At 34.7% G+C, this 23519-nt stretch overlaps 3 protein-coding genes across 5 annotated transcripts in view; 1 reads left to right on the top strand and 2 right to left on the bottom strand.

The window, feature by feature from the left end:
* LOC140059424 (ER degradation-enhancing alpha-mannosidase-like protein 1) overlaps nucleotides 1-3476 on the bottom strand; it is an 81848-nt gene extending 78372 nt beyond the window's left edge. For both annotated transcript variants that reach the window (XM_072105331.1, XM_072105332.1), the window contains exon 1: nucleotides 3150-3476. In XM_072105331.1, coding sequence (XP_071961432.1) covers nucleotides 3150-3442 — 293 coding nt within the window. In that variant the 5' untranslated portion in view covers nucleotides 3443-3476. The remainder of the gene's footprint in view (nucleotides 1-3149) is intronic.
* A 14819-nt stretch (nucleotides 3477-18295) lies between these two features.
* Nucleotides 18296-22381, top strand: LOC140059423 (uncharacterized). Of its 2 annotated transcripts, none has more exons than XM_072105329.1 (7): nucleotides 18296-18836; nucleotides 19332-19469; nucleotides 19570-19768; nucleotides 19953-20845; nucleotides 21000-21225; nucleotides 21391-21537; nucleotides 21632-22381. In XM_072105329.1, exons 1-7 carry the CDS (start codon nucleotides 18810-18812, stop codon nucleotides 21883-21885), a joined length of 1884 nt encoding a protein of 627 aa, XP_071961430.1. In that variant the 5' UTR covers nucleotides 18296-18809; the 3' UTR covers nucleotides 21886-22381. The 2 variants fall into 2 exon arrangements, with proteins under 2 accessions (XP_071961430.1, XP_071961431.1); XM_072105330.1 differs by having other exon boundaries at nucleotides 18810-18836; nucleotides 19336-19469.
* Nucleotides 22382-22567: 186 nt separating this feature from the next.
* Nucleotides 22568-23104, bottom strand: LOC140058150 (P2X purinoceptor 7-like). Its single transcript, XM_072103706.1, has one exon. It carries the CDS (start codon nucleotides 23102-23104, stop codon nucleotides 22568-22570), a length of 537 nt encoding a protein of 178 aa, XP_071959807.1.
* Nucleotides 23105-23519: the final 415 nt, after the last annotated feature.

Below are 23519 nucleotides of genomic sequence, written 5' to 3'. Positions count from 1 at the left end.
AATAAAATAGAAATTAAAATAAGGTGGTCCAATAGTAAGTTTTTAACGACATGGATGATATATCTGCCACAGTATGCATTAAGTATTTACGGGCTATACATTGTAACAATTATTGTTTTTTAATAAATTGTTCTCTTTTACGTAATTATTTGCATAATAAAAGACACAGACGTACAGTATTCTCTATATAATATATTAATTACAGTACATAATAAAATAGAGGTAAATTATTATATGCCTAATAAAATATTTAAACGTGTTTAGAAATGGCCATTTTGAAAAGGCACAGTAGTCCTTCTCCGTGACCTGTGAGTGTGAAATAAAAAAAAAATGATAATAAATATTTATTAACCGAAATAAAAAATCGCCACATAAATAATCTAGTTTCTAAAAAATATCAATTAAATCTAGACTATATCAACGAAGAAAATGTATATTTCGCTAGCATGTATCTCGCTCCATACAAAATAACGCGACCGATTTCAAACGCGAACGATATCATCAAACGTATAGCTCTAGCGGCGCGCCATACAAAATACCGGAAGTTGATTTTATCGCGACCGATTTCAAACGCGACAGATTTCAGGCCCGACCGATTTCATCATAAACCGGTTACGGTACCGTATCATTCATAACTTTCAAAATATTTTTATTTATTTTATTCATTTCGGCAATAAACATAAAATAATAATTACAAAAAAAAAAACCAAAAAAAAAAAAAACATAGAAATATATATAAATGTTCGGTTCAATGTAACTGTCTAAAAAGTGCTCAATACGGTAAAGTAGAGCTAAAATATACGTTAAGTCTGGAATAGAAGTAAAAACTACAGTTTGGTTTCGTGAGTCGTGCAACTCACTCATCAGGAGACTAGAAATATATCACAGATTTCCTCATCTTTATCGTTTCAAATTAATTAATTAAATTTCAGTATATCACCGGGTGGTTTAGAATTAATGTTCTGTGCCTGATTTGTTTATGTGAAATACAAGACACGAAGCCGAGGAGAGACAAAAGCATTAAACAAAACGCTGTCACCGGTAAGGTGTGTCTCTCCAACACAAAAATTACAAATAACAAGAATATATACTAAAATAACATAGATATATCATTTCATTTAAAAAGTTAAAAAGTTTCTCTCCGACATTTAAAATATAGCTTTAGAGATAATTTAAATTAATAAATGAACCATTAACAAAAATATCGCGAATCTCATTGGGTATGGAATTCCAAGTTCTAGTGAATCTGGTCGGGATGCAAAATTTTGACATATCATTACTGGAGCGAAGATGCTTGAAAGTGAGAGTATCATGACGATTATTAAAGATGTATTGTCCCTTTGTCTAATTCCAAAAAAATAAAAAATAAAATATTTCGAAAAAAAGTTGGTCATTTTGAAGTATCATAATAGTAAATTAACTTTCACCAAAAATTAGTCGAAGAAAAAATCAAAGTCAAAGTTTTCGATCAAAACATATCTTATAATGCAACGCGCTTGTTTGGCTACTCTGTACAGTATGCATAATCATAAAACTTCCTTGCGATCTGTGTGAAAACACCTTCTCAACCATGACGAGTTGTAAACAATCTTAATTAGCATATGTATAATGCATACTCGTGGTTTGAAATCTTTGTTTACTTTCGCTCGCGATGATTTTCCAGACGACATATAATAAAAATAAATTTACCTGTTAATTACGAAACTTCTTGTTTTTGGCTTGAATTTTCGACTTAAAGTGAATAACTTTAATATTACTTTGATTTGGCCAATTTAAATTTTGAATATTTTGACCTTCATTTTTGTGTGTTTAAAGGGACAATACATCTTTAACTATGAGTAAATTATAAATAATAGATCTTTGATGATAAAGTAAAACATTGCAAACAAATAGAACAGTATAACAATCTCTAATAGCGATTGTGGATGGGATATCAAGAGTGTCTACTCTCCCCTCATATGACTGTTCCTGACGACGTTGATGTAAGATCAACCGGGTGGCCCGTCTCTGGATTTGCTCAATCATTTGAATTTGACATATGCGATAAGGGTACCACACCTCGCAACAGTACTGTATATGAGGGAGGACTAGACACTGGTATAATTTTAAAAGAACGGGTGTAGAACAACCACCAGCAATTTCTCTAACAAGACCCAGTGTTCTATTACACTTATTTACAACCTCATGGACTTGTTTAGACCATGACAAATCATCGGATATGTACACACCAAGAATTTTCAGATGTTTAACATGTGCAATAACCTGATCGTTAAGTACATAGTCATTAGAAGATGGAGCTCTCCTTCTATCGATAGACAAGATGTTACATTTATTAGGGTTTAAAATAAGTTTGTTTAAAATTGACCATTCAGAGATTTTGTTAATGTCTCTCTGTAGGGAAATAAAATCACAATAAGAATAAACTGCTTTACTTATAAATGTATCGTCAGCATATTGGTACGGTTTATTTTCCAAGTGAAGATTTAAGTCATTCACGTAAATGTTGAACAATAATGGCCCCAAGACTAACTCCTGGGGGACACCTGACTTGACTAAACACCAGTCAGATTGGACACCATAAAAAATTACTCTTTGCTTACGACCAGATAAGAAAGAGTTAATCCATTTTAATAATACACCGCCAACACCAGAATGTCATGCGAGATGGAATCAAATGCCCTACTGTAATCAAGAGCCACGACATCAATCCGTGGTGCCCCATTATCTAAAGCCTTAACCCAGGATGTTGTAGCCTCAGCCAAGACTGAGGAACAAGATTTTCCTGGAGTAAAACCATATTGGCCATCAAACACGAGTCCAAATTCGTTCAGATGAAGACTCACACGACGCAATCAATTTTGTTGATTTAAATTTAAAATGCTAATGATTATATACTCTTTCTGAAAGATAAATCAAAAAATATAATTATGCAAGTCCCTATTTCATTGTTGTAAATCGTGACACCCCCTAGCTAGCTAGGCTAGGCCTATAATAATAGGCTAGGCCTACCCTTAGTTAGGCTAGGCTAGGCCTAGGCCGGGGAACAGACGATCGGGACCACGGACGATCGGGCCCAAGACGATCGGCCCCAGAAAACGTGACTGACTGAGAAGAAACACAGACTGAGCATGATGGCTCGACGTACTTACGGATCGGCCTTGTCTGGTCCACGACCTCGACAGTTTATAGGGTCCAATTCATCCTTTGGAAAGGCGTAATGTAAGTAGCTATCGTAGCCATGTTGAAACATACGGCAAACATGGGCTAAGTTTTCTGTCCTTTCTATTTCACTAAAATAAGTATATTTCTTGTCATAAAATCCCCAGTTACTAAAGAAATATTTAAACTGCCCTGAAGATACAACATCTGAACATATAAGTGAAAAAAGTGATAACAAACAACTAAAAGTTAAAACTTTCAACATCTCTGTAGCGTCACTCATTATTGTTACGTCATATGAATAGGTCCATTTTCGGAGGTGGCTGGCCGGTGGTGGTATATTCAAAGAACTTATAATTATAACACAAGAATCACAGGCTCTGTTCTTCAATTTGCATTCAAAACATAGTATCGGAAGTACAGGGTTAAAAGGTCAAACTGGGCGACGCCATTTCACAGCATGTAGCAGCGCCCCCTCCAAACTAGAAAGTCAAAACTATTAATTCCTATCATCTCAGTCAGATCCCCTCTAGATTTTGACTTTCTAATTTAATGCGGGCGGGCTACTTCACGGATTTTAGAAAGTCACGTGGTGTGCACGCCGGTGTAAAGGGCCTTTCACACCTGTTCCGCCGGCATGGTTCCGGTCCGGCGAATCGAACGCCAATGTTTCGTTTTCACGACGCTCCACGCGGCCAAGCACCAGTCGATATGCGCGTAGCCGCGTAAAAACGAAACATTGACGTTCGATTGGATTTGCCGTCGCCGGACCGGAACCGTGCCGGAGCAGGTGTGGAAGGCCCTTTAGATTGAAATGTGTCCAGCATTCAAAAGTGTCCGTCCGGGCGGACACTTTTCAACATTGGATAGTGTCCAGTTGCATGTTTCAACGGGTTCGTGGGCGTTTTTCAACAATTTAATGCTGTCCGGCCCGTTTAATAATGTCTGACCCATGGATTGAAATGCGTCCACTATTACGTTTTATGATAGGTGGTTGGGATTTGAGAGTCAGGTTTTGATCACGCATGCACTTGTCTTGTCTTCTTTTATTAATAACCAATAATACTTAATGATGCCAAACTAGTTTTTTTTTTCTAATTAAAGATCGCTTTGCCTAAACACCTCCAATTAGGGACCATTATATTATTTGGTATATGTGAAAAGACAAGAAGAATAAATAATTTTTAAGTATGTGACAAAAACAAGTAAATGAAGTGGTCCTCTTCCGAATAAAAATCACTTTACCTAAAACACCTCCAATTAGCGACCATGAATTTATATTCATGAATTATATTATTTAGTATTAATAAAGCAAGAAGAATATAGTTATTAATTATGTGACAAAAAACAAGTAATTGTACTGGTCCTCTTTCAATAAAGGACCACTTTACTTAAAACACCTCCAATTAACGACCATTTTATTAATTGGTATGAGTAAAGACAATAATAATTAATAGTTTTAATTTATGTGACAAAATTAAGTAATTGTACTGATCCGCTTCCAATTAAAGATCACTTTACTTTAAGACACCTCTAATTAGTGACCATTTTTATTTAATTAGTGACCATTTTTATTAATTGGTATGAGTAAAGGCAAGAATAATTAATAGTTTAATTATGTGACAAAATTAAGTAAATGTACTGGTCCGCTTCCAATTAAAGGTCACTTTACTTTAAGACACCTCTAATTAGCGACCATTTTATTAATTGGTAGGAGTAAATAAAAGAAGAATACATAGTTTTAATTATGATAGTGACAAAATTAAGTAACTGTACTAGTCCTCTTCCAGTTATAGATCACTTTACTTAAAGAAACCTCCAATTAGCGACCATTATATTATTTAGTATGAATAAAGACAAAAAGAATACATAGTTTTTATTTTGTGATTAAAACAAGTAATATTGTACTGGTCCTTTTCCATAAAGACCACTTTACTTATAGACCTCCAATTAGCGACCATAGTTTTAATTATGTGACAAAATACAAGTAATTGTACAGCTGGTCCCCCTCCAATTAAAGACCACTTTACTTAAAATACCTCCAATTAGCGACCATTTATTAATTGGTAGGGGTACTTGTACTGGTCCACTTTCAATTAAAGATCATTTTACTTAAAGACACCTCCAATTAGCGACCATTATATTTTTTTTCAAATTACGTCCATTGACGTTAAATTGATATGTCTCTTCTGTAAAAAGGTAGTATAATAAGACTGTCTGATATAACAATATTAATAATATTTATTTGGATCGACATATTTTTTTGTTTTGTTTTCTAAGGAATTATAATTACCCAGGGAGTCGGTAAATGTCCAACGGCCTAGTTTTACAGGATTAAGATGATGTGACAGTCGATGGTCGATCCTACTCACTTTGTTATCGATGAAAACTGCCCTGGTGGTTGCAACCATTTTCAACAGCTGGTGTTACACTATTCAATGCTGAAAATTGTCCGGTGAACACTTTCAAAAACCGGACACATTTTCAATCTTACACCGGCCATGTTTGTGTCCAACTATGCCTATGTAGCGTATGGAGGGAGTTGAGTCTTTTGTTTTGAAAATGTATAACATTCACAAGGCTTTAAATATCGAATTTAATATCAAAAACAATCAATTTGTTTAAAGGTTTTTTTAAGTAATAACGAAATCATAAAGTTACTGCGAACATGATTTTAAACAACAAAATGTAAAAACAATGCATTAGGCTACTATATAGAGAATCACTTTTTCACAATGAATAATTATATATTTGAATAGTTTGCCAACCGAAGTCGTCATTTCTGAAACCACCAACACATTTAACAAGGCCAACAGCCATTAAGTCGCGTGCTACAATGCATAGTGATACCGGACCGACAGACAGACCGACAGACAGACCGACAGACAGACAGACCGACCGACCGACCGACCGACATAGTGAACTATACTGACCGAAATTACTGAACATGTTTAAAAATGTTGAAATGTTTAAAAACATTTATATTTTTTTAATTTACACGTGCGTAGCCTGTCACTTTTGACGTGCTCGTATAACGTAATTTCGAGTTAAAAAGTAAGTCAAGAAAACAGAAATCGGGCAAAAAGAGTGCGAGATAACATTTAACGCGCACTGCGCGCGCAAAAATCTGCGCACTCATGGCAATTTTGTAAACGCTTAAAATTGCCTGAAACGTACTCTTATTTCATCGAAAATAAATTTTGAAAATTTTAAGCGCGCGTACGCATGCGTAACATGCGCTACGCACGTAATTGTATTGCCATATGATGATTTATGCCCTGACATTTATGTATGTACGGTGGCCCACAACTGTCACGCACACTATATAAATCATATGTACACAAATAAAGAAGGAATCACACAATTAAAGAAGAAATCACACAATTAAAGAAGGAATCGCATATAAACAAAAGAAAGCATGAAAATATAAAACGAAATGCACAAATAAAGAAGAAACGCGCAATTAAAGAAGAGCTAAGCACAATTAAGGACGTCCACAACAAATTCGAAAGCTCCTCGCACAATTAAAGAAGTTCGCAACAAAATCAAAAGCTCCTCGCACAATTAAAGAAGTCCGCAACAAATTCGAAAGTACCTCGCACAATTAAAGAAGTTCTCAACAAATTTGAAAGCTCCTCGCACAATTAAAGAAGTCCGCAACAAATTCGAAAGTACCTCGCGCACAATTAAAGTACAGTAGTCCGTATGGAACGCCATCGCTGCCTCCGGAAGCAAACTTTAATGCTATTCGGCTCTTTTACCATTACGTTCGGCTCTTTTAGCATTTGGCGCATTTCTATTCGGCCCATTTACCATTACGTTCGGCTCTTTCAGCATTCGGCGCATTTATATTTGGCCCATTTACCATTACGTTCGGCTCTTTCGAATTTGTTGCGGACTTCTTTAATTGTGCGAGGAGCTTTCGAATTTGTTGCGGACTTCTTTAATTGTGCGAGGAGCTTTCGAATTTGTTGCGGACTTCTTTAATTGTGATTAGCTCTTCTTTAATTGCGCGTTTCTTCTTTAATTGTGCATTTCGTTTTATATTTTTATGCTTTCTTTTGTTTATATGCGATTTCTTCTTTAATTGTGCGATTTCTTCTTTAATTGTGTGATTCCTTCATTAATTGTGTAATTCCTTCTTTAATTGTGTGATTCTGTGTTATAGTGTGCGTGACAGTTGTGGGCCACCGTATGTATGAGTACCAAATTTTATTTAATTGTGATTCATGGTTGTGAAGATATGATTACAAACGTGATTTCGTTAAATCGTGCGTAGACCGCGTAATTTTTTATTGCGCACCGTGAAAACATAACCACATCAATTCCTGGCCATAAGGAATATACTGTGAAAAAAATGACTTAGCTAGATTAAACTGATATAAAGATAAGGTCAGTAATCCGGACAATGATACACAAACTCGTGGTAGTTGCTTTAACCGTTCTTTATTCTTCGGTAAAGTCTGAAACACAAATAAACTCAATGAAAACACGCACAAGGCAGTACAGCTAGCTGCGTGTGCAAACAACCCCGCAAAACAGCATAGCAGATACATACAGTCAAACTACTACTAGTACTACACGAGGGCTAGCTAGGCTAGTCAGGCTTATGGCCAATTAGCCGATCGAAACACTTAACTAAATAGCCTAACAAATAATTTTAATATCCAAGTCTAGAACATTAACACAACTTAAAGGTTAAATAACGTACGTAGTACTCCCACGTATCACTGTCAGAAATAAGAAAGTTACAGTATCTACTATTAGATAATAAGCGTTATATCTTGCTGACAATTCTGTGTACAATCAAAATAAATATTTACGCCACCAACGTCAAAGTTTGAAATCCGAAACAGTCAGAAAGCGATAAAACGCATAGTGATACCGGACCGACAAGCAGACCGACAGACCGACAGACCGACCGACATAGTGAACTATAGAGTCGCGTCCACGCGACTAAAAAGAACAAAGAAAAAAAAAGATCCTGACAATAACAAGGGGTTATCCGCCAAGTGCGGATAACCCAAAAAAAAAAGATCCTGAAAATAACAAGGTGTTATCCGCCAAGTGCGGATAACCAATTATAACTCTTTTCGTTACCTGTTTAGAAAAGAATTTATATCTCAGCTCCTCGTTGGTATGTCGGCGTTGTTATGCAAATGAGTTTGTGCAGGTACGTGTAGTGGGAAAGATGGTATTGACAGTCATTCGCGGTCAACACGCCACACTGTTAAATTTTGATTTTTGTGCTAAACATAACATTTACAACATCAAAAATCGGGTGACGAAAGCCACAGAAAAATAAAAGATGTTATCGTGTGCTCTTCCCGCCTCAGCACTAAGGCCAATTGAAGACAAATGTGCTCCTTCATTTTTTAGTATTCTTGGGCGGACTTCTTTTCCAGATGGACTTCTTTTCGAGATTACTGTACTTTCAAACTAAATGAGGGGATCTGCTAGGTTCCTGCCCTTTTTTTTACAAGATTTGAATAATCTTCTAATGTAAAGATCAACAACATCAACATTCAACAGTGTGGCATGTTTACCGCAGTGACTAACAACACCCTCTTCCCCACTACACCTGCACTCATTTGCATAATAACGCACGGCATACCAACTGTTCAATATTTGTATAGGGGTAGCAATAATAAATAATATATTTACAGTTGACCGCGATCAATGGATTAGTTGGACGGCCATGCTTATTCAGTCTCTTAACTCAATATCATTTCATGCTCAAACACAGTAAAATGTAGTACATGGTTTGAAATCCTTTTCGTTTGTTCAAAGTTAAAAATTCACAACAAATTGTGAAAATTATTTATTACAATAATGCATATGTATCTATATATCAATTATGGTTAATTCTGACATAGGCGAGCACAATGCAAAAACTTCGGTACAAATCTCCGCCTTGGATACCTACCATATCTATCTCAAATGTACTGCGAAACATAGATTTGATAACATTAGTTTTCAGTTCGACGCTATTGTTCCATATTTCTATCTTAGGAAGATATTATAAAGAGTTTTTTAACAAAATTTATGATTTCAACAGTAGATTTCAACTCAATTTCAATTCTTCGCGGTCAATTACATAGGGAGATTTGATGATAAGACATTTTGTTTAAAATCGAGTGAAATCCTGATAGCTGAGTTTTATTGAGTAAGCTGGCAGGAATAATTGTAGGCTATCTGTGTCCCGTTAGGACCGAGATGTCTGCCCATGTTGCAAGCCGTAATGTCTTTTTTCTTAGGCCCACTCTGTCACGGCAGTTAGTTTCAAAAGATGTTTAAATTAAATAATGTATTAATAATTATTAGGATGGTGTTTATTTGAATAAACGCCTCTCCAATAAAACATCACTTTGAATAATAATCCCCCCACCCCCACAACCCAACTATCTAATAAACGTCCATCCACATTTATAATAACACAATTATACTATTTGTAGTAGAATTCATCTCACTGTTATCTACAATTTACCAAGCATTTGTTATTCTTTTTACCACTTTTCATATATTAATAAAGGATTTCATTTGATTAACATATATCCCTCGAATAAGCACCTCCCTCAAATGAACTCCGCCTCCCCAAAGGGCCCTAACAAACAATAAACACTATACTTTAAAATGTTATTAATCATCAAGACACTGTGAAACAGAATAGTTTAGTTTTACGAATGTCAAGCATTTTCAATAATGGTAACCGACAGAAAACGTAAGGAGAACATTATCATTCCGAGAACCATCGTCTACACTTCCTAGAGGGGGAGCGAGCGAAGCGAGCTCACCCTCTAATTTAAATAAATAGAGAGAATATATTAGCCAGGCACCGGCATCTTTACACATTTCTATTTATTTGTTCCAAATTTTCTGACATAACTTAGGTGTTCTTAAAATTGAGGGCGCCAAACATAAAATTTACGAGATCGGAAAGAGGCGGGTAGCCAAAAAAATGATGGTGTGCGCCTTGCCACTAGCATGGTAAGGCCCTCAGACAGTCTTGGGGGTACCACACATCAGATGCTTTGATGTTATTGCCTCATGATGTGAAAAGGGGGACGTTGAAATGTGTGAACCCCAAACACAGAAGCTCGCATAGCTTTAACTCTTTTCCACCGACCGGTATGGGGTTTGAACTCACAATAATCGTCTTCCACGACGCTCTACCGACTGAGCTATCCGGCCCTCTTGTTTAAAGCAAGGTTAAAACTAGATTCATTTCCTCAAAATAACGTTATGAATATGCAAATTTAAGACGTAACGATTAGAATGACGCAATGTGAAGCGCGTATAAGACTATATTATTGTCACCTTTCATTACTCGTGTACATTGTGGCATAACGGGTAGTGCTCTAGTAACTATCGTTTGGATTTTCTCATCTCTACCAGCTGGGGTTTGGATCTCTACGGATTTCTTTTTTTAAATTAATATAAAATGTTTTCTTTTATTTTGAAAGAGAGATATTTAGAGAGTTAAGTTAATTTAGGTTAGGCAGGGCTGGTCCTGGAGACTTTCTTTCCATATTTCGAAGTCTAATTTCCGGGCAACTCTATTTTTCTAAATTATTAGCTCCACCCAACCATGGTGGGCTGGTCCTGTAGACTTTTAATTTCGTTTCATGTTTTATGGGGGTAGCCCATTGAGTAAAGCTGATCATTGGGGCCCTCGACAATACAATACATAATTGGTCAATCACGGCTAGCCTCGTCGGTTTCGTTGTGCTGCCTATCGCACACACGGTAGTTTTTAAGCAGCCTTCCTATCCGAAGAGTCGGTCGAGTCCGAAACAAAAGGATGGATGCATTATTGTACGAAAAAACCTAACAGACCTGTTTTGTACGATATGATATTGTGTAAGGTGATATGCACGAAATTGCAAGATTAAACTAAATATTTTTCTTGTTCTGTGGTAGGCCTATATTATAATAATAATAATAATAATAAGCTTTATTTAATCACGGATACTTAACTCAACTAAAAGTTGTTTTTCAGTAAGACCGTGCTCAAAGGAAAACACCAACAAAAATAAATGTAAAAAGCAAATATCAAATCAAGTAATAAAACAATTACAGAAGCAAAAAAACAAAAGCAGATAATAAAACAATTACAATAAAATAAACAAGGATACACTTACTAACTATAAAATTAAATAATACACTACATTTAAATAAAGCTACATGAAATTAGCAGTTAACAGTTTCTTAAAAAGAGAGACAGAGTTCACATTTTTAATATCTTCATGTAGCTCATTCCAAACCTTGGCACCTCTATATGATAAGCTACGTTTTTTGTAGTTTGTGTTTGGTTTTGGTACAATTAAATTTGGCTTAGTTCTAATATCATAGTAATTGTTTTTGATATTGAACTTATTTAATAAATATGGAGGTGCAAGGTTATTCATAATCTTAAACATAACAATAGCTTCATTTATATATAATCTTTCATCTAAGTTCATCCAATTTAGACTTTGTAGAGCTTGAGTACTAGAGTCGGTTTGAGATTTGTTTGTAATAACTTTTGCTGCGCGATTTTGAAGAACTTGTAGTGTTTTACTTTGAGTTATATTTGAATGTCCCCAAACAACATGGCAATACTCAAGATGAGGAGCCATAAGTGATTTGTATAGTTTGCATTGAATTTCTTTTGGAAATATATTATTAGTCTTTTTTAAGTAGTACAAGCTCTGCAAAACCTTAGATTTAACATTATCGATTTGTGAGCACCAAGAAAGATTATTATCTAATATCACACCAAGGTGTTTACATTTATTTACACGAGAGATTGGTTCTCCATCTATGTTAATGTTGACTTGTAAGTCAGATAGTTTACTTAACCTCTGACTCGTTCCAATTAACATAAATTCAGTTTTTTTAACATTTAGGCTAAGTTTGTTGCATATGAGCCATCTTTTAAGACACAATAAGTCAGAATTTATTGTTTCAGTAAGGTTATTAATATTATTGGAAGTGTAGTATATGGCAGTGTCATCAGCATACATAGAAACAGAGCATTTATTTACAGCATTAGGCAAGTCATTAACATAAAGGAGAAACATTAATGGTCCAAGGATGGACCCCTGAGGAATTCCACATATACTGTGACTTTCATCAGAAGAATCACCATTTACATTGGTTATATGTACACGATTTTGCAGGTAGTTTTCAAACCACTGAATAACATTTGAATGAAAATTGAAAGATCTTAGTTTATTGATAAGAATACTGTGATTTACTGTATCAAAAGCCTTTTTCAAGTCTATCATTACTAACCCAATATAATTTCCTTTGTCAATGGCTTCTAGCCAGGTCTCTGTGATATTAAGCAATGCAGTCGTAGTTGAGTAGCCTGGTCTAAACCCAGACTGATTTTCATATAGCATTTTGTTTAGATTTAGGAAATCATAAACTTGTTCAAATACAACTTTTTCAAGAACTTTAGATAATATTGGGAGAATTGAAATTGGCCTATAATTATTACATTCATTTTTATTTCCACCTTTATGAAGAGGGCAGATCTTGGCCCTTTTCCATTGTTTTGGAAAAGTTAAATATTTTAAAGATAAATTAAATATAAATGTTATTGGGTAAACAATTTCGTCAATAGCGATTTTTAGAAGATTAGCTGGTATTTCATCAGTTCCAGTTGCTTTTTTTGATGAAAGTGAGTTAAGAATTTTATGTATGTCTTGTTTATTAACATATTTAAAAGTTAATTTGTCGTTAGTATTATTTAAATCATTAGTAAAGTTAGAAAGTTGATTAGTAGATTGAATACTTTGAGCTAATGTTGGACCCACATTGGCAAAATATTTATTTAATACATTTGCAATATCTTTAGAATTAGTTACTTCATCATTTTCTTCATCATTTGTGGTTTTAATACTTGTTATATTCATGCTTTTAGTTTTGCCAGGAATAATTAATTTAATATTTTCCCATATCTTTTTCTGATCTTTAGTATTGAGTTGTTCAGAAAAATAGTTCTTCTTACTTTTTCGAAGTTCATAATTTACTTGATTTCTTAATTTTCTATATTCAGGCCAAAGCTGAAGCCTATTTTTCTTATTTATTCGTCTTTTTAATGCATCTCTTTTTCTGATGAGAAGTATTACATTTTTAGTTAGCCATGGACTGTTTTTTTGGCGAACTCTTTTACGTTTAATGGGTGCATTTTTATTTGCAATATTAAGAAAGGTTTTTTGAAAGAAATCAACAGCATCATCAACATCAGTATAATTCTTAATTTCAGCCCAATTTGTATTAAGTAAGTCAGTTTTAAATTTATTTTCATCAAAATGTTTATAGTTCCTATTTGTTTTAAATCTATGGTTACTTTTCTCTTTGTATGCTTTTCCAAATTTGATGTAGATAGCGGAGTGGTCACTAAGACCAGTATGAAGTACACCACTGTTAGTTATTTTTTCTGGCGATGAAACATAAATATGATCAATTAAAGTACTAGAGTGATCTGAAATTCGCGTAGCTTCAGAAATTAATTGTGTTAAGTGATAGTTATTTGTTAATTCTTTTAATTTTAAAGTATAGTAAGATGGAGTTGATGATAGAAGGTCACAGTTTATGTCCCCAATTAAAATAATTTCATTATCAGTATTATCTCTTTCAATTTGTTTAAGAATTTTTTCAAATTCATCAAATGTATCAGTACATGAATTAGGTGGGCGATACCATGCAATAATTAAAATAGGTTTTCTCTTCGGTTTAGTTAATTTGATAACAATTGCTTCAAGATTAGGACTCATTAAATTTTCTAAAATTTCATAATTAAAAGAACAGTTTTGACTTATATATACTGCTACACCCCCTCCTTCTCGGTTTCTATCCTTTCTAACAACATTAAAACCATTAATCTCAATTTCATTGTCGCTTATAGTATTATCAAGACGTGTTTCATTTAAAGCTACAATGTCAACATTGTTATTTTCCATTAAGTATTTGATTTCATCAAATTTTCCAGGGAGGGTAACGATGTTTAAACCTAAAATATTAAGCCCTTTTCCATTAAATACATTACCAATATCTGTAAGCAAATTATCCTTAACAGAGTCAATTTCATTTTCTGAGTTGATTGTAGAAGAGTTCGTATCGTTTGTATTATCTGTGGCATTCTCTTCATCGCCTACTTTTCAGTTTCTGTTGAATTTCATATCACAGTATTTTGATTTGTGTCCTGGTGTGTTACAGTCCCAGCAGACAATAGAATGGCCATGTCGACAAACTCTTCCATTGTGTCCAGTTTCCCCACAGAAGTGGCATCGTCGGGATTTTGCTCCTTGATGAACATAAGAACTATCAGTGACTCTACGTGTTGGCAGTATTTCAATTTGCTTGTTGATGCTTTTTAGAAGAGCAGCAGTGCCTAGTTGGTTTAGATGGAGACCGTGTTGTGTATTATTTTTTTAGTTGTTCAAAAACACAAAATTATGCCAGATTATACTAAAAACGGATAAATAATTCATTCATTCATTCATTTATTTATTTCACTTTACAAATATATAAATATAAAGTGGAGGAGCCTAAAAAAATGCCGCAGTTCTATCGTCGCTACGTTGATGACACAATCGTATTCATGCCAAGCCAGGTTTCAGCACAGAATTTTTTGAACACTTTGAACAATTCACACGATGCCGTTGATTTTACAATGGAAATTTCTAGAGATAACTCAATAAATTTTTTAGGTATGACTATCTCAAAAAACGATGTATCTCTTGAAACCAAAGTATATAAAAAATCCACTAATAAAGGCTTATTATTACATTATGATAGCCATGTGGATATCAAACATAAACGTAATCTAATTCACACAATGCTTAATAGGGCCTACAAATTGTCATCTACGCATGACATTTTCCTATCAGAGGTTGATAATGTAACTAAGATTTTTCAAAAGTTGAATTATCCTTTAGATCTTATTAGTAATATTGTTAAGGCTTTCAACCAATCCATTAATACTTGTGTGACTCCTAGTAATACTAATGAAGATATGCTAACTGATGAATCTCCCCAGCCTATTAGGATTGTACTACCGTACAAGGATCAAACTTGTTGTAACACGGTTACTAAACAACTTAAACAACTTAGTGCGAAGATTGAAAATGATATGTTACCAGTATTTACTAGTCGTAAGATAGGTGACACCTTAAAACCTAAAGAAATGAAACCCAGAATCATTAATTCACAATGCGTTGTGTACAAATTTCAATGTGGTTTGTGTGATACAAACTATGTCGGTTACACTTGCCGACACCTTTACAAACGCATTAATGAACATAACAAAAGTATTATAGGCGATCACCTAAAACAACATGGCATAACTGGTGATATCTCAGAATACTTTAGAGTCTTATCTAAATTTATTTATTTATTTATTTGGAATTACACCTTTAGATCGGTGGCACACTTAGCACAAAGGTGCATCCTTCACAATATAAAATATAACAATTAACAGAAAAGTAAAAAAAGGCAAAAGCAACTATCAACCCCTATCCTACCCTATTTTTAAAAAGGTCCACTTGTTTAGGCCTGACATTTACAGCCCTCAAAATATAAGAAAAAATTAAAAGAAAATAATAAGAAAAACAATATTAATTATTTTCTGTTCAATATATATATATATATATATATATATATATATATATATATATATAAATCAAAGAGCTGCATAGGCAGAATTGAATATAGAAAAAAATCAAGATCAAATAAGTTAAAACTGCCTCAATATAGATTTATTTTTACGACATGTTTCGGGCATAGCCCATCATCAGGTGAAAAGAATTGTAACAAAGGATAACATATATAAGTCACAAAATTACATAATAAAACAAATCAGCCAATCAAAGATGTTAAAAAACAAAAGGCATAGTTATAAAGGCACGCCTCCAAAAGCTATGGGGTACAAAGCAGGAATGGTTGCTTATAAAGCAGTAAATTTAAAACAAAGACAAAAGCTTCAAGTGTAAACAATTGTTAATATGTGAATGTCTCTGGCAAAATTAATGTTTAGAGGATCTAAATTGTACATTTATGCCGGTAGGGGCAAGAGTGCCAAGCTTTACAATTATTCTTTCTTCTATAATTCTACGAGATGTCTCAGAACCATTACATACTTTAACACCAGAAATTGTAATATCCGAAAGGGAATGCTCATTATTACAAAAATGGGTGGCTACAGGTAATCCGGGAGTCTTTAGTTTAATAGACCTTAAATGTTCTACAAACCTATCACCTAACCTGCGTTTAGTTTCACCAATATAAAGTATATTACATTTAGTACACGAAATAGAATAAACTAGATTTCTAGTGGTGCACGTAATACGATCTGTGATAACATAATTACCAGAAGGTCCTACTATTTGGTTTGAACATGAAACGTAATTACATGTTGAACATCTATTTCTATTACATTTGAATGTTCCAGTTGATTCATTGTCTTTGTTTTGTAATTTAGATTTAACTTAATTTATATATATATATATCCGTCCGTAGAGGTTTGAACCCAGATGAGAGCACTCAAACATGAGCATTACCCGTTGAGTCACAAAGTAGTACATGACTGAACAGCTGATAATAGTCCATTTATATGTGTATTACGTAATTCATCATTACGCCATACATATCATATTAACCTTGTTAAATCCAAAATGACCAGTTAGCTCTGTCGTCTGAGCGTCGTGTAAACAACACGTATGTCGTGGGTTCGATTCCCACGCCGGTCGGTGGAATAGAGCTATAGTTAAAGGTATTCGACAACTGTGTTTGGGGTTCACAGAATTATACGCCACCACACATCTTGAGAAGGCAATATCAATGCATCTTTTGACGATGTGATGGGAACGACCCCAAGGCTGTGGCAGTGCCTTAGTGTCGAGGCAGGAAGAGCACATTTTTTTTTTGCTTACGCCACCTCCTGTATTAAGCGTGGTTCCCACTAGCGACGCAACACAAGGACGTAACGCAACGTAAGTGAATTGACCAATTACAAGCGATGGCTTATTCGCTTGTGATTGCTAACTGTCTATAACTTCGCTTGTCATTGGTTAAGCGTGGTTCCCACTAGCGACGCAACACAAGGACGTAACGCAACGCAAGTGAATTGACCAATCACAAGCGATGGCTTATTCGCTTGTGATTGCTAACTGTCTATAACTTCGCTTTTCATTGGTTAAAACGCTTGCGTTGCGTTTACGTCCTTGCGTTACGTTCTAGTGGGAACCAAGCTTAAAAAAACTTGCATTGCGTTTACGTCCTTGCGTTACGTTCTAGTGGGAACCAAGCTTATTACACTATAGGATTCAGTAAACATGGCTGTAAAACATTTGGTGACTATGCAAGTATTTATGCAAGTTACCTTGCGTCGCTAGTGGGAACCACGCTTTAGGGAGGTTTCGCAACCTTACGAATACGATAACGAAAACGGATACGTCATACATATTTGTGAAACTTTTGAGCTGATCCCCATTTCATATTCGTAAAGCGTATTCGTGTTGACGAATATCCCCAGTTTGTAAAATAATATAATAATATTTTTAAACAACTCCCTGCAGTAATATTCGTAACTACAAAACGAGTATAGTTTTTGATCTATTTTGCACATTTTGCATTTGAATCAGGAATGATTCATGATTATATATAATACTAGATTTATTAAGTAATTTACTAAAGTAATTAGAGAGGTTTCGAATCTTACGAAATACGATAACGAAAACGGATACGTCACGCACACGTATTCGTTTTCGTAAGCCATAAAGAAATCTGTTTCGCATGGCAACGAAATATTGAGGCGCCTCCAAAATATGACTGCGGTAAATTTGAGCGAAGCGAATGTATGTGTTGCTTGGTGCTTGACTGCCTACTAGGCCTAGCGTAACATCAAAGCGAGTGAGGACTTTAAAGGAATCCAGTATTATTTCTTTTAAACTAGTGTATATAGTAAAATGTATATAAAAATAAACAAAGGATAAATTAAAAAGTTGAAACCAATAGCAAAAATCCGATTTTTTAGTTATTTTTGTTCCACGGTAATGGTGCTCCGCCATCTTGGAAAAAAACCAGGAAGCTACGATCGGTGGTGGGGCGGAAGTCCCTTCATCCGGGATCTTCGTATACTTTGTACACGTGCGAATATCACTGTAGTGTCAGTTGACTGTATTTGTCCAGCTAATTTTCACCGTAATTTCTCGCTTTTTTCCCGTTTCTTCAAAGTTTTGCGTTTTATAGTGTATGCTGATTTTTTATTTATTAATTTAAACGGTAGTAACCGTGTACGTCCAGCAAAAATTATGGTATTTTGTATGGCTTTCGGTTGCAGTAATGCATCAAGTAGGAAAGACAGGAAATCTACCAACAAAGTTAACGTCAGCTTTCATCGATTGCCTTTGCACAATAAAGATTTACTTCGTAAGTGGGTGGCATCTTTGAAGTTAGAGAATCCTCATGTAAATGTACATTCTCGAGTGTGTAGTGAACATTTTGAGAAAGATATGTTTGAAGACAATTCTGTGAAAGTGTCACTCGGTCGAAAACCAACAAGGCGATTATGATTAAAGCCGGACGCTGTACCAACACAGCTTGCTCATATCAAACCTGCCAGCGAAGCATCGAAAAGAAGACAAGATCGTCAAAAATTGATGGAACAAAAGCGATGGCCTAAAAAGGTAAGCTACGAAAATCTACAGCAAAATATAAATAATAATGCGCGGCTCTGTTGATAATTATAATTAAAATACTGTGTATTTATTAAACTATAAACAGGCTCTAGTTAGGCCTATAGATAGGCGAGAGGCCCTTCTCTTTCTTCTCCTCTAACTAAACTAGGCGGCTAGCTGCTTTAGCCAGCACTGCCGTAGTAGGAGTAGGCCTAGACGGCTTGTGTATTCTGAGTTGATTGCCCTTAATTTTAAAGCTAGGCCTAGTGGTGTTAATTAGTTATGTTAAAAAATAACATCTTCCCACAAAACGAAATGAAAATATGTAGATATAAAATAAATTTCAACATTTTACTGTTTCATGAATGAAGTTGAGTTAAGGTGATAAAAATTACTCTTGGATCATCAGGTGCTACACTTGGCTTTTGTAACATCGAGTATTTTGTTCATGTCTTCATCAAGTCTAACATGCAGATTATGGTTAACTTATGCATTCATTTTCAGAAAGTTTTGGATATGGGCCAAGTGGAATTAGATGAAACATCAATACCAAGAGATTCGGTAGAAGTAATTCAGCCAGAGATTTTGTTTTCGGAAGGGTGTAAATGTGGACAAGTAACTAAGGTCAACTCATCAACACAAGTAAGTGTATACAAATAAGGCTCTTAATAAATAATGGAATGCAATGATTGTTACATATAAATGCTATTTTTTATCAAAATATTACAATTGTACATTCCAGACAGACACTTTCGCAGATCCACTAAAGATCCAGCATGATCATAGTTATGTGAAGCTGTTTAAAAAAAAGCCCAAGTCTGTAGCCAAAACTCGCAAATGTCCATCGGCCTCAAGTACAGCCAGCATCCCACAAAACATACCACAAGTTCCAGAAGAAGAAGATTCAGAAGTAGATAATTCTGATAATGACAGTGATGAAGGTACTATTTATTCTTTTTATGTTTACTATTTGTTCTGCAACTCAAAACTATGGGCACATTTACAATACATTTATTTGTTTATGACCAAGAAAGCTAAGATTTGAATGGTTTTTAAAAAAAAAGATGAGGTTTTTGTACTTGAAAATATCAAATAATTTTTTTCTATCTAACATGCCTTTTTCAGATGTTGATTCTGATAGCTCATATTCACCGAGCAGCTCTGATAGTGACTCTGAAACTAATACGGCTGAAAGAAAGAAGAGTGATGGAGTCTTCCTCGTCTATGAGTCGTCATTGGACCATCTTTTTAATACATGCCAAGAGTGTGGTAGTCTATTAGAAATACATAAACTGTACCGGGGAACAATGATTGTATTTGAATGGACATGCCACAACAATCACAGAGGAAGGTGGAAATCACAACCACTTGTGCGAAACATGGCAAAGGGAAACCTTGAGTTAGCGGCATCGATTTTGTTTTCAGGTGGCACATACCAAAAAATGTTTGACATTGCAACCACTATGAAACTACACATGCTTTCAGAAAAACATTTTTACAATATTCAGAGGTCTTACCTTTTCCCTGTAATAAATGATCTGTACAATGAAAACCATGGTATATGGATAGATGCATTTCGCTACCAAGATATTTTCGTTGGTGGGGATGGGCGCAGTGACACGCCTGGCCATAGTGCTAAGTATTTGGGATATTCTCTGATGGAGGAGAATAGTGAGCTCATTATTCATTTTGAGCTTGTCCAAGTATCGGAAGCGCCAGGCCAAGCTTCAACAAATATGGAGCGAGTCGGTTTCACAAGGGCAATTGACTACCTTCTAGAGGAAGATGTAAATGTCGTGGGAGTGACTACAGATAGACATGTCCAAATTGCAAGTGACATGAATAAGAACTACCCCGAATTAAAACATGAGTTTGACATTTTTCATGTTGTTAAAAGCGTCACCAAGAAGCTTAGAGAAAAATCGAAGAAGAAAGGTTGCGAAGACCTTAGATTTTGGATACCGTCCATAAAAAATCATCTGTGGTGGTGCTGTGCTTCCTGCAATGGCGATTATGCTGTAAGTTATATTAAAGCTGTTTTTTTATCACGATTTGTTTGTGTATACTGTATTGAAGTACAGTATGTGTTGTACATTCTTATTGATTATTATGTTAACATTCATTTATGTTAATAGTTTTCATTTAATAGTTTATACTATATTTCACTTTTAGGACCTTAAGGACAAGTGGCTTTCTTTACTACAGCACGTCTGCAACATCCATGAATGGGCTAGTGCAGATAAATTCCACAAGTGCAGTCACGACCCACTATTGGAGGACATGCATGAAATTGAATGGCTGACACCAGGTAGCGATGCTCATGATGCACTTCGGGGTGTTGTTATGAACACTAAATTACTAAAAGATATGCACAAGATGGCACTTTTTAAACACACAGGTATGTATGTAAAAAGATATATGAAATGTACTATTTTTGCTCTGGGATCATTCGAATAAATTAAAGGCAAAAGAAGCCCTGCTATACTACATTCTTTAACATACAATAATAAACACTATAATATAACAATTTTTATAATAAAATTAATGCTTAACCTTCTTACAGGATCGCTAGAGGTTTTTCATGGGATGTTGTTAAAATATTGTCCAAAGAGGGAACACTTCAGCTATGAAGGCATGAGAGCCCGTCATCAATTGGCAATTATGGACCACAATGAGAATGTTGGTAGACAGCAAGCAACTACTGAGGAAGGTAAGTAGTTTTATAAAAGCTTCTTTAATTTGTTGATTAGTAATCTATAAAGACATATTTACAATGAGGAATAATTATGTGCATTTCCTAACAGGCACTCTTCGATTTGGACTGGCATTTCCCAAACGCAAGAAGCAGTGGGTATTGAAGAAAATTTATGTAGACAAAACCTTCGAATTTAGAAAGAGACTGATGGAAATGGTGTGTGACCGACGTGAAGATAGCGCTATAGTTCTAGGTCAACGTTATGTAGACAGACCAGATCTTCCAACAAACATTGCTTCTTCTGAGAAACCAGAGAAAGAAGATGCGATTGAAGATTTTAGAACTAGGTTTCTGCTTTCATAGTGTGTTTACATTAAAACCAACAAAGCTAATTTATGCTTATTTTGTTTTGTAAAAAAATCTTTTTAAACTGCTAAAGATGAAACCTTACATATTATATTACTATAAATACAATTTCTTAAATATTTTCTTGATGCAATTATTAGTGTATAGTTTTTGGTTGAATTAATAAAAAAAAGGCATTGAAGGAAATTCTCTGAAAATAGTGAATAAACTAATTTTACCGATGCAAAAATGTTTATTATAATAATTATTGTGTTGTTGTGCAATTGCTGTAAGATGACGCTCAGTAACTTTCTGCAAAATACGTCTAATTATATTCGCGAATTATATTTCACATATTTGGCCGGCCAGATGATAAATAACTACATTTTGATTGGATTTGATTCTTCCCTGTTTTGGAACAGCTTTTAATACAATGCTTGCATACAAATAATAAACAGAAAACACTTGTTACTGTTTGTTGCTTTTAATTTTTATTTACATACCCTTGTTAAGTGAATTAAAATAAATCGCCCTTCTTTCTTGTTACAGTATATTAATAATGTCTATTACAAAATTTATAATCAAGGAAATGGCTTTTATTTAGCCTAACTAGGTAGGCATAGCCTAGCTATAAAAAATGTTACTATTTGATGCATTCGATAATTAAATGTTATGAATTAACATCTTGATACCATTCGATTTATTCGACTTCTTTAAATCCAACATAATTTCCATCAATGCTAGGAAAGTCCTTTCTGATTTTGTTTACGACGCAGGCTGGGATGACTCGTCGTACGGCTTTACCAAGGCGGTCATGCACCCAGTAGGTGAACTGCCTGTACGCCTGAAGGCGAAATGTTTCGTTCGGGATCGGGTCAACGATGCTGTCTCGCCTAATGTCTGTCCGGGCAACAAGTGCAGTTCTAATTACTGCAGGATGTAAACATACAAATTCGAATTCAAAATGGTCTAAAATGCATGCCATTTCGTTTTCTGATCCTATGTTCATCTTCGCTCGTACATTTTCAATTTCCCGACAACAAAGGCATTCCACAGCAGTGTCCATCAATTCACACCGTCCGCATTGGCACCATTCCTCCTTGTTTACTTTCCTCCATTCTATATCTTCTCCTTCATGTGCGACAATATTATCTAAACCTTCTATTTCCTCCACATCTCTTCTTCTTCTTCTTCTTCTTCTGGGTTCTAATTGGTAAGGTTGTAATCCGTGATTCATCTTAATTTAGCTCTGTGTATATATAGGCATCCACGCTCTACGGGCAGTCTCACAGTTGGATGATTTTCTCTGTCAAACCAATGACGTCACAACCTCGTTTTCGTGTTAAACATGGCGGCTCATAGAGAATCCGCGGTTTTTTTGAAAAATCTACACTTCAAAATCGATTTTACTCTAAACAACAATAAATTTCAAAAAATTTTTACCGCACTTCGTTTTATATGAATTATATCTACAATGCTACACATTTTAAAAGAAATAATACTGCATTCCTTTAAAAACTGCTATTTATCTAAATTTACCTGGCATTTTAGTAAATTACTTTAATTAGTAAATTACTTTCAATAAATCTATAATTATATTATAATCATGAATCATTCCTAATTCAAATGCAAAATGTGCAAAATAGATCAAA

This window comes from Antedon mediterranea, chromosome 9, assembly GCF_964355755.1.
Source record: "Antedon mediterranea chromosome 9, ecAntMedi1.1, whole genome shotgun sequence".
In the NCBI taxonomy this organism is placed as follows: domain Eukaryota; kingdom Metazoa; phylum Echinodermata; class Crinoidea; order Comatulida; family Antedonidae; genus Antedon; species Antedon mediterranea.
This window is presented reverse-complemented; position numbering and strand designations above follow the sequence as displayed.

Bases quoted from the DNA above. Each gene is read 5' to 3' on its own strand.
- LOC140058150 (XM_072103706.1), bottom strand. From the start codon at position 23,104: ATGAATCACGGATTACAACCTTACCAATTAGAACCCAGAAGAAGAAGA.
- LOC140059423 (XM_072105329.1), top strand. From the start codon at position 18,810: ATGGAACAAAAGCGATGGCCTAAAAAG. The intron at 19,470-19,569 runs GTAAGTGTATAC...TGTACATTCCAG, and splicing joins AGGTCAACTCATCAACACAA to ACAGACACTTTCGCAGATCC. The intron at 20,846-20,999 runs GTAAGTTATATT...TTTCACTTTTAG, and splicing joins CCTGCAATGGCGATTATGCT to GACCTTAAGGACAAGTGGCT.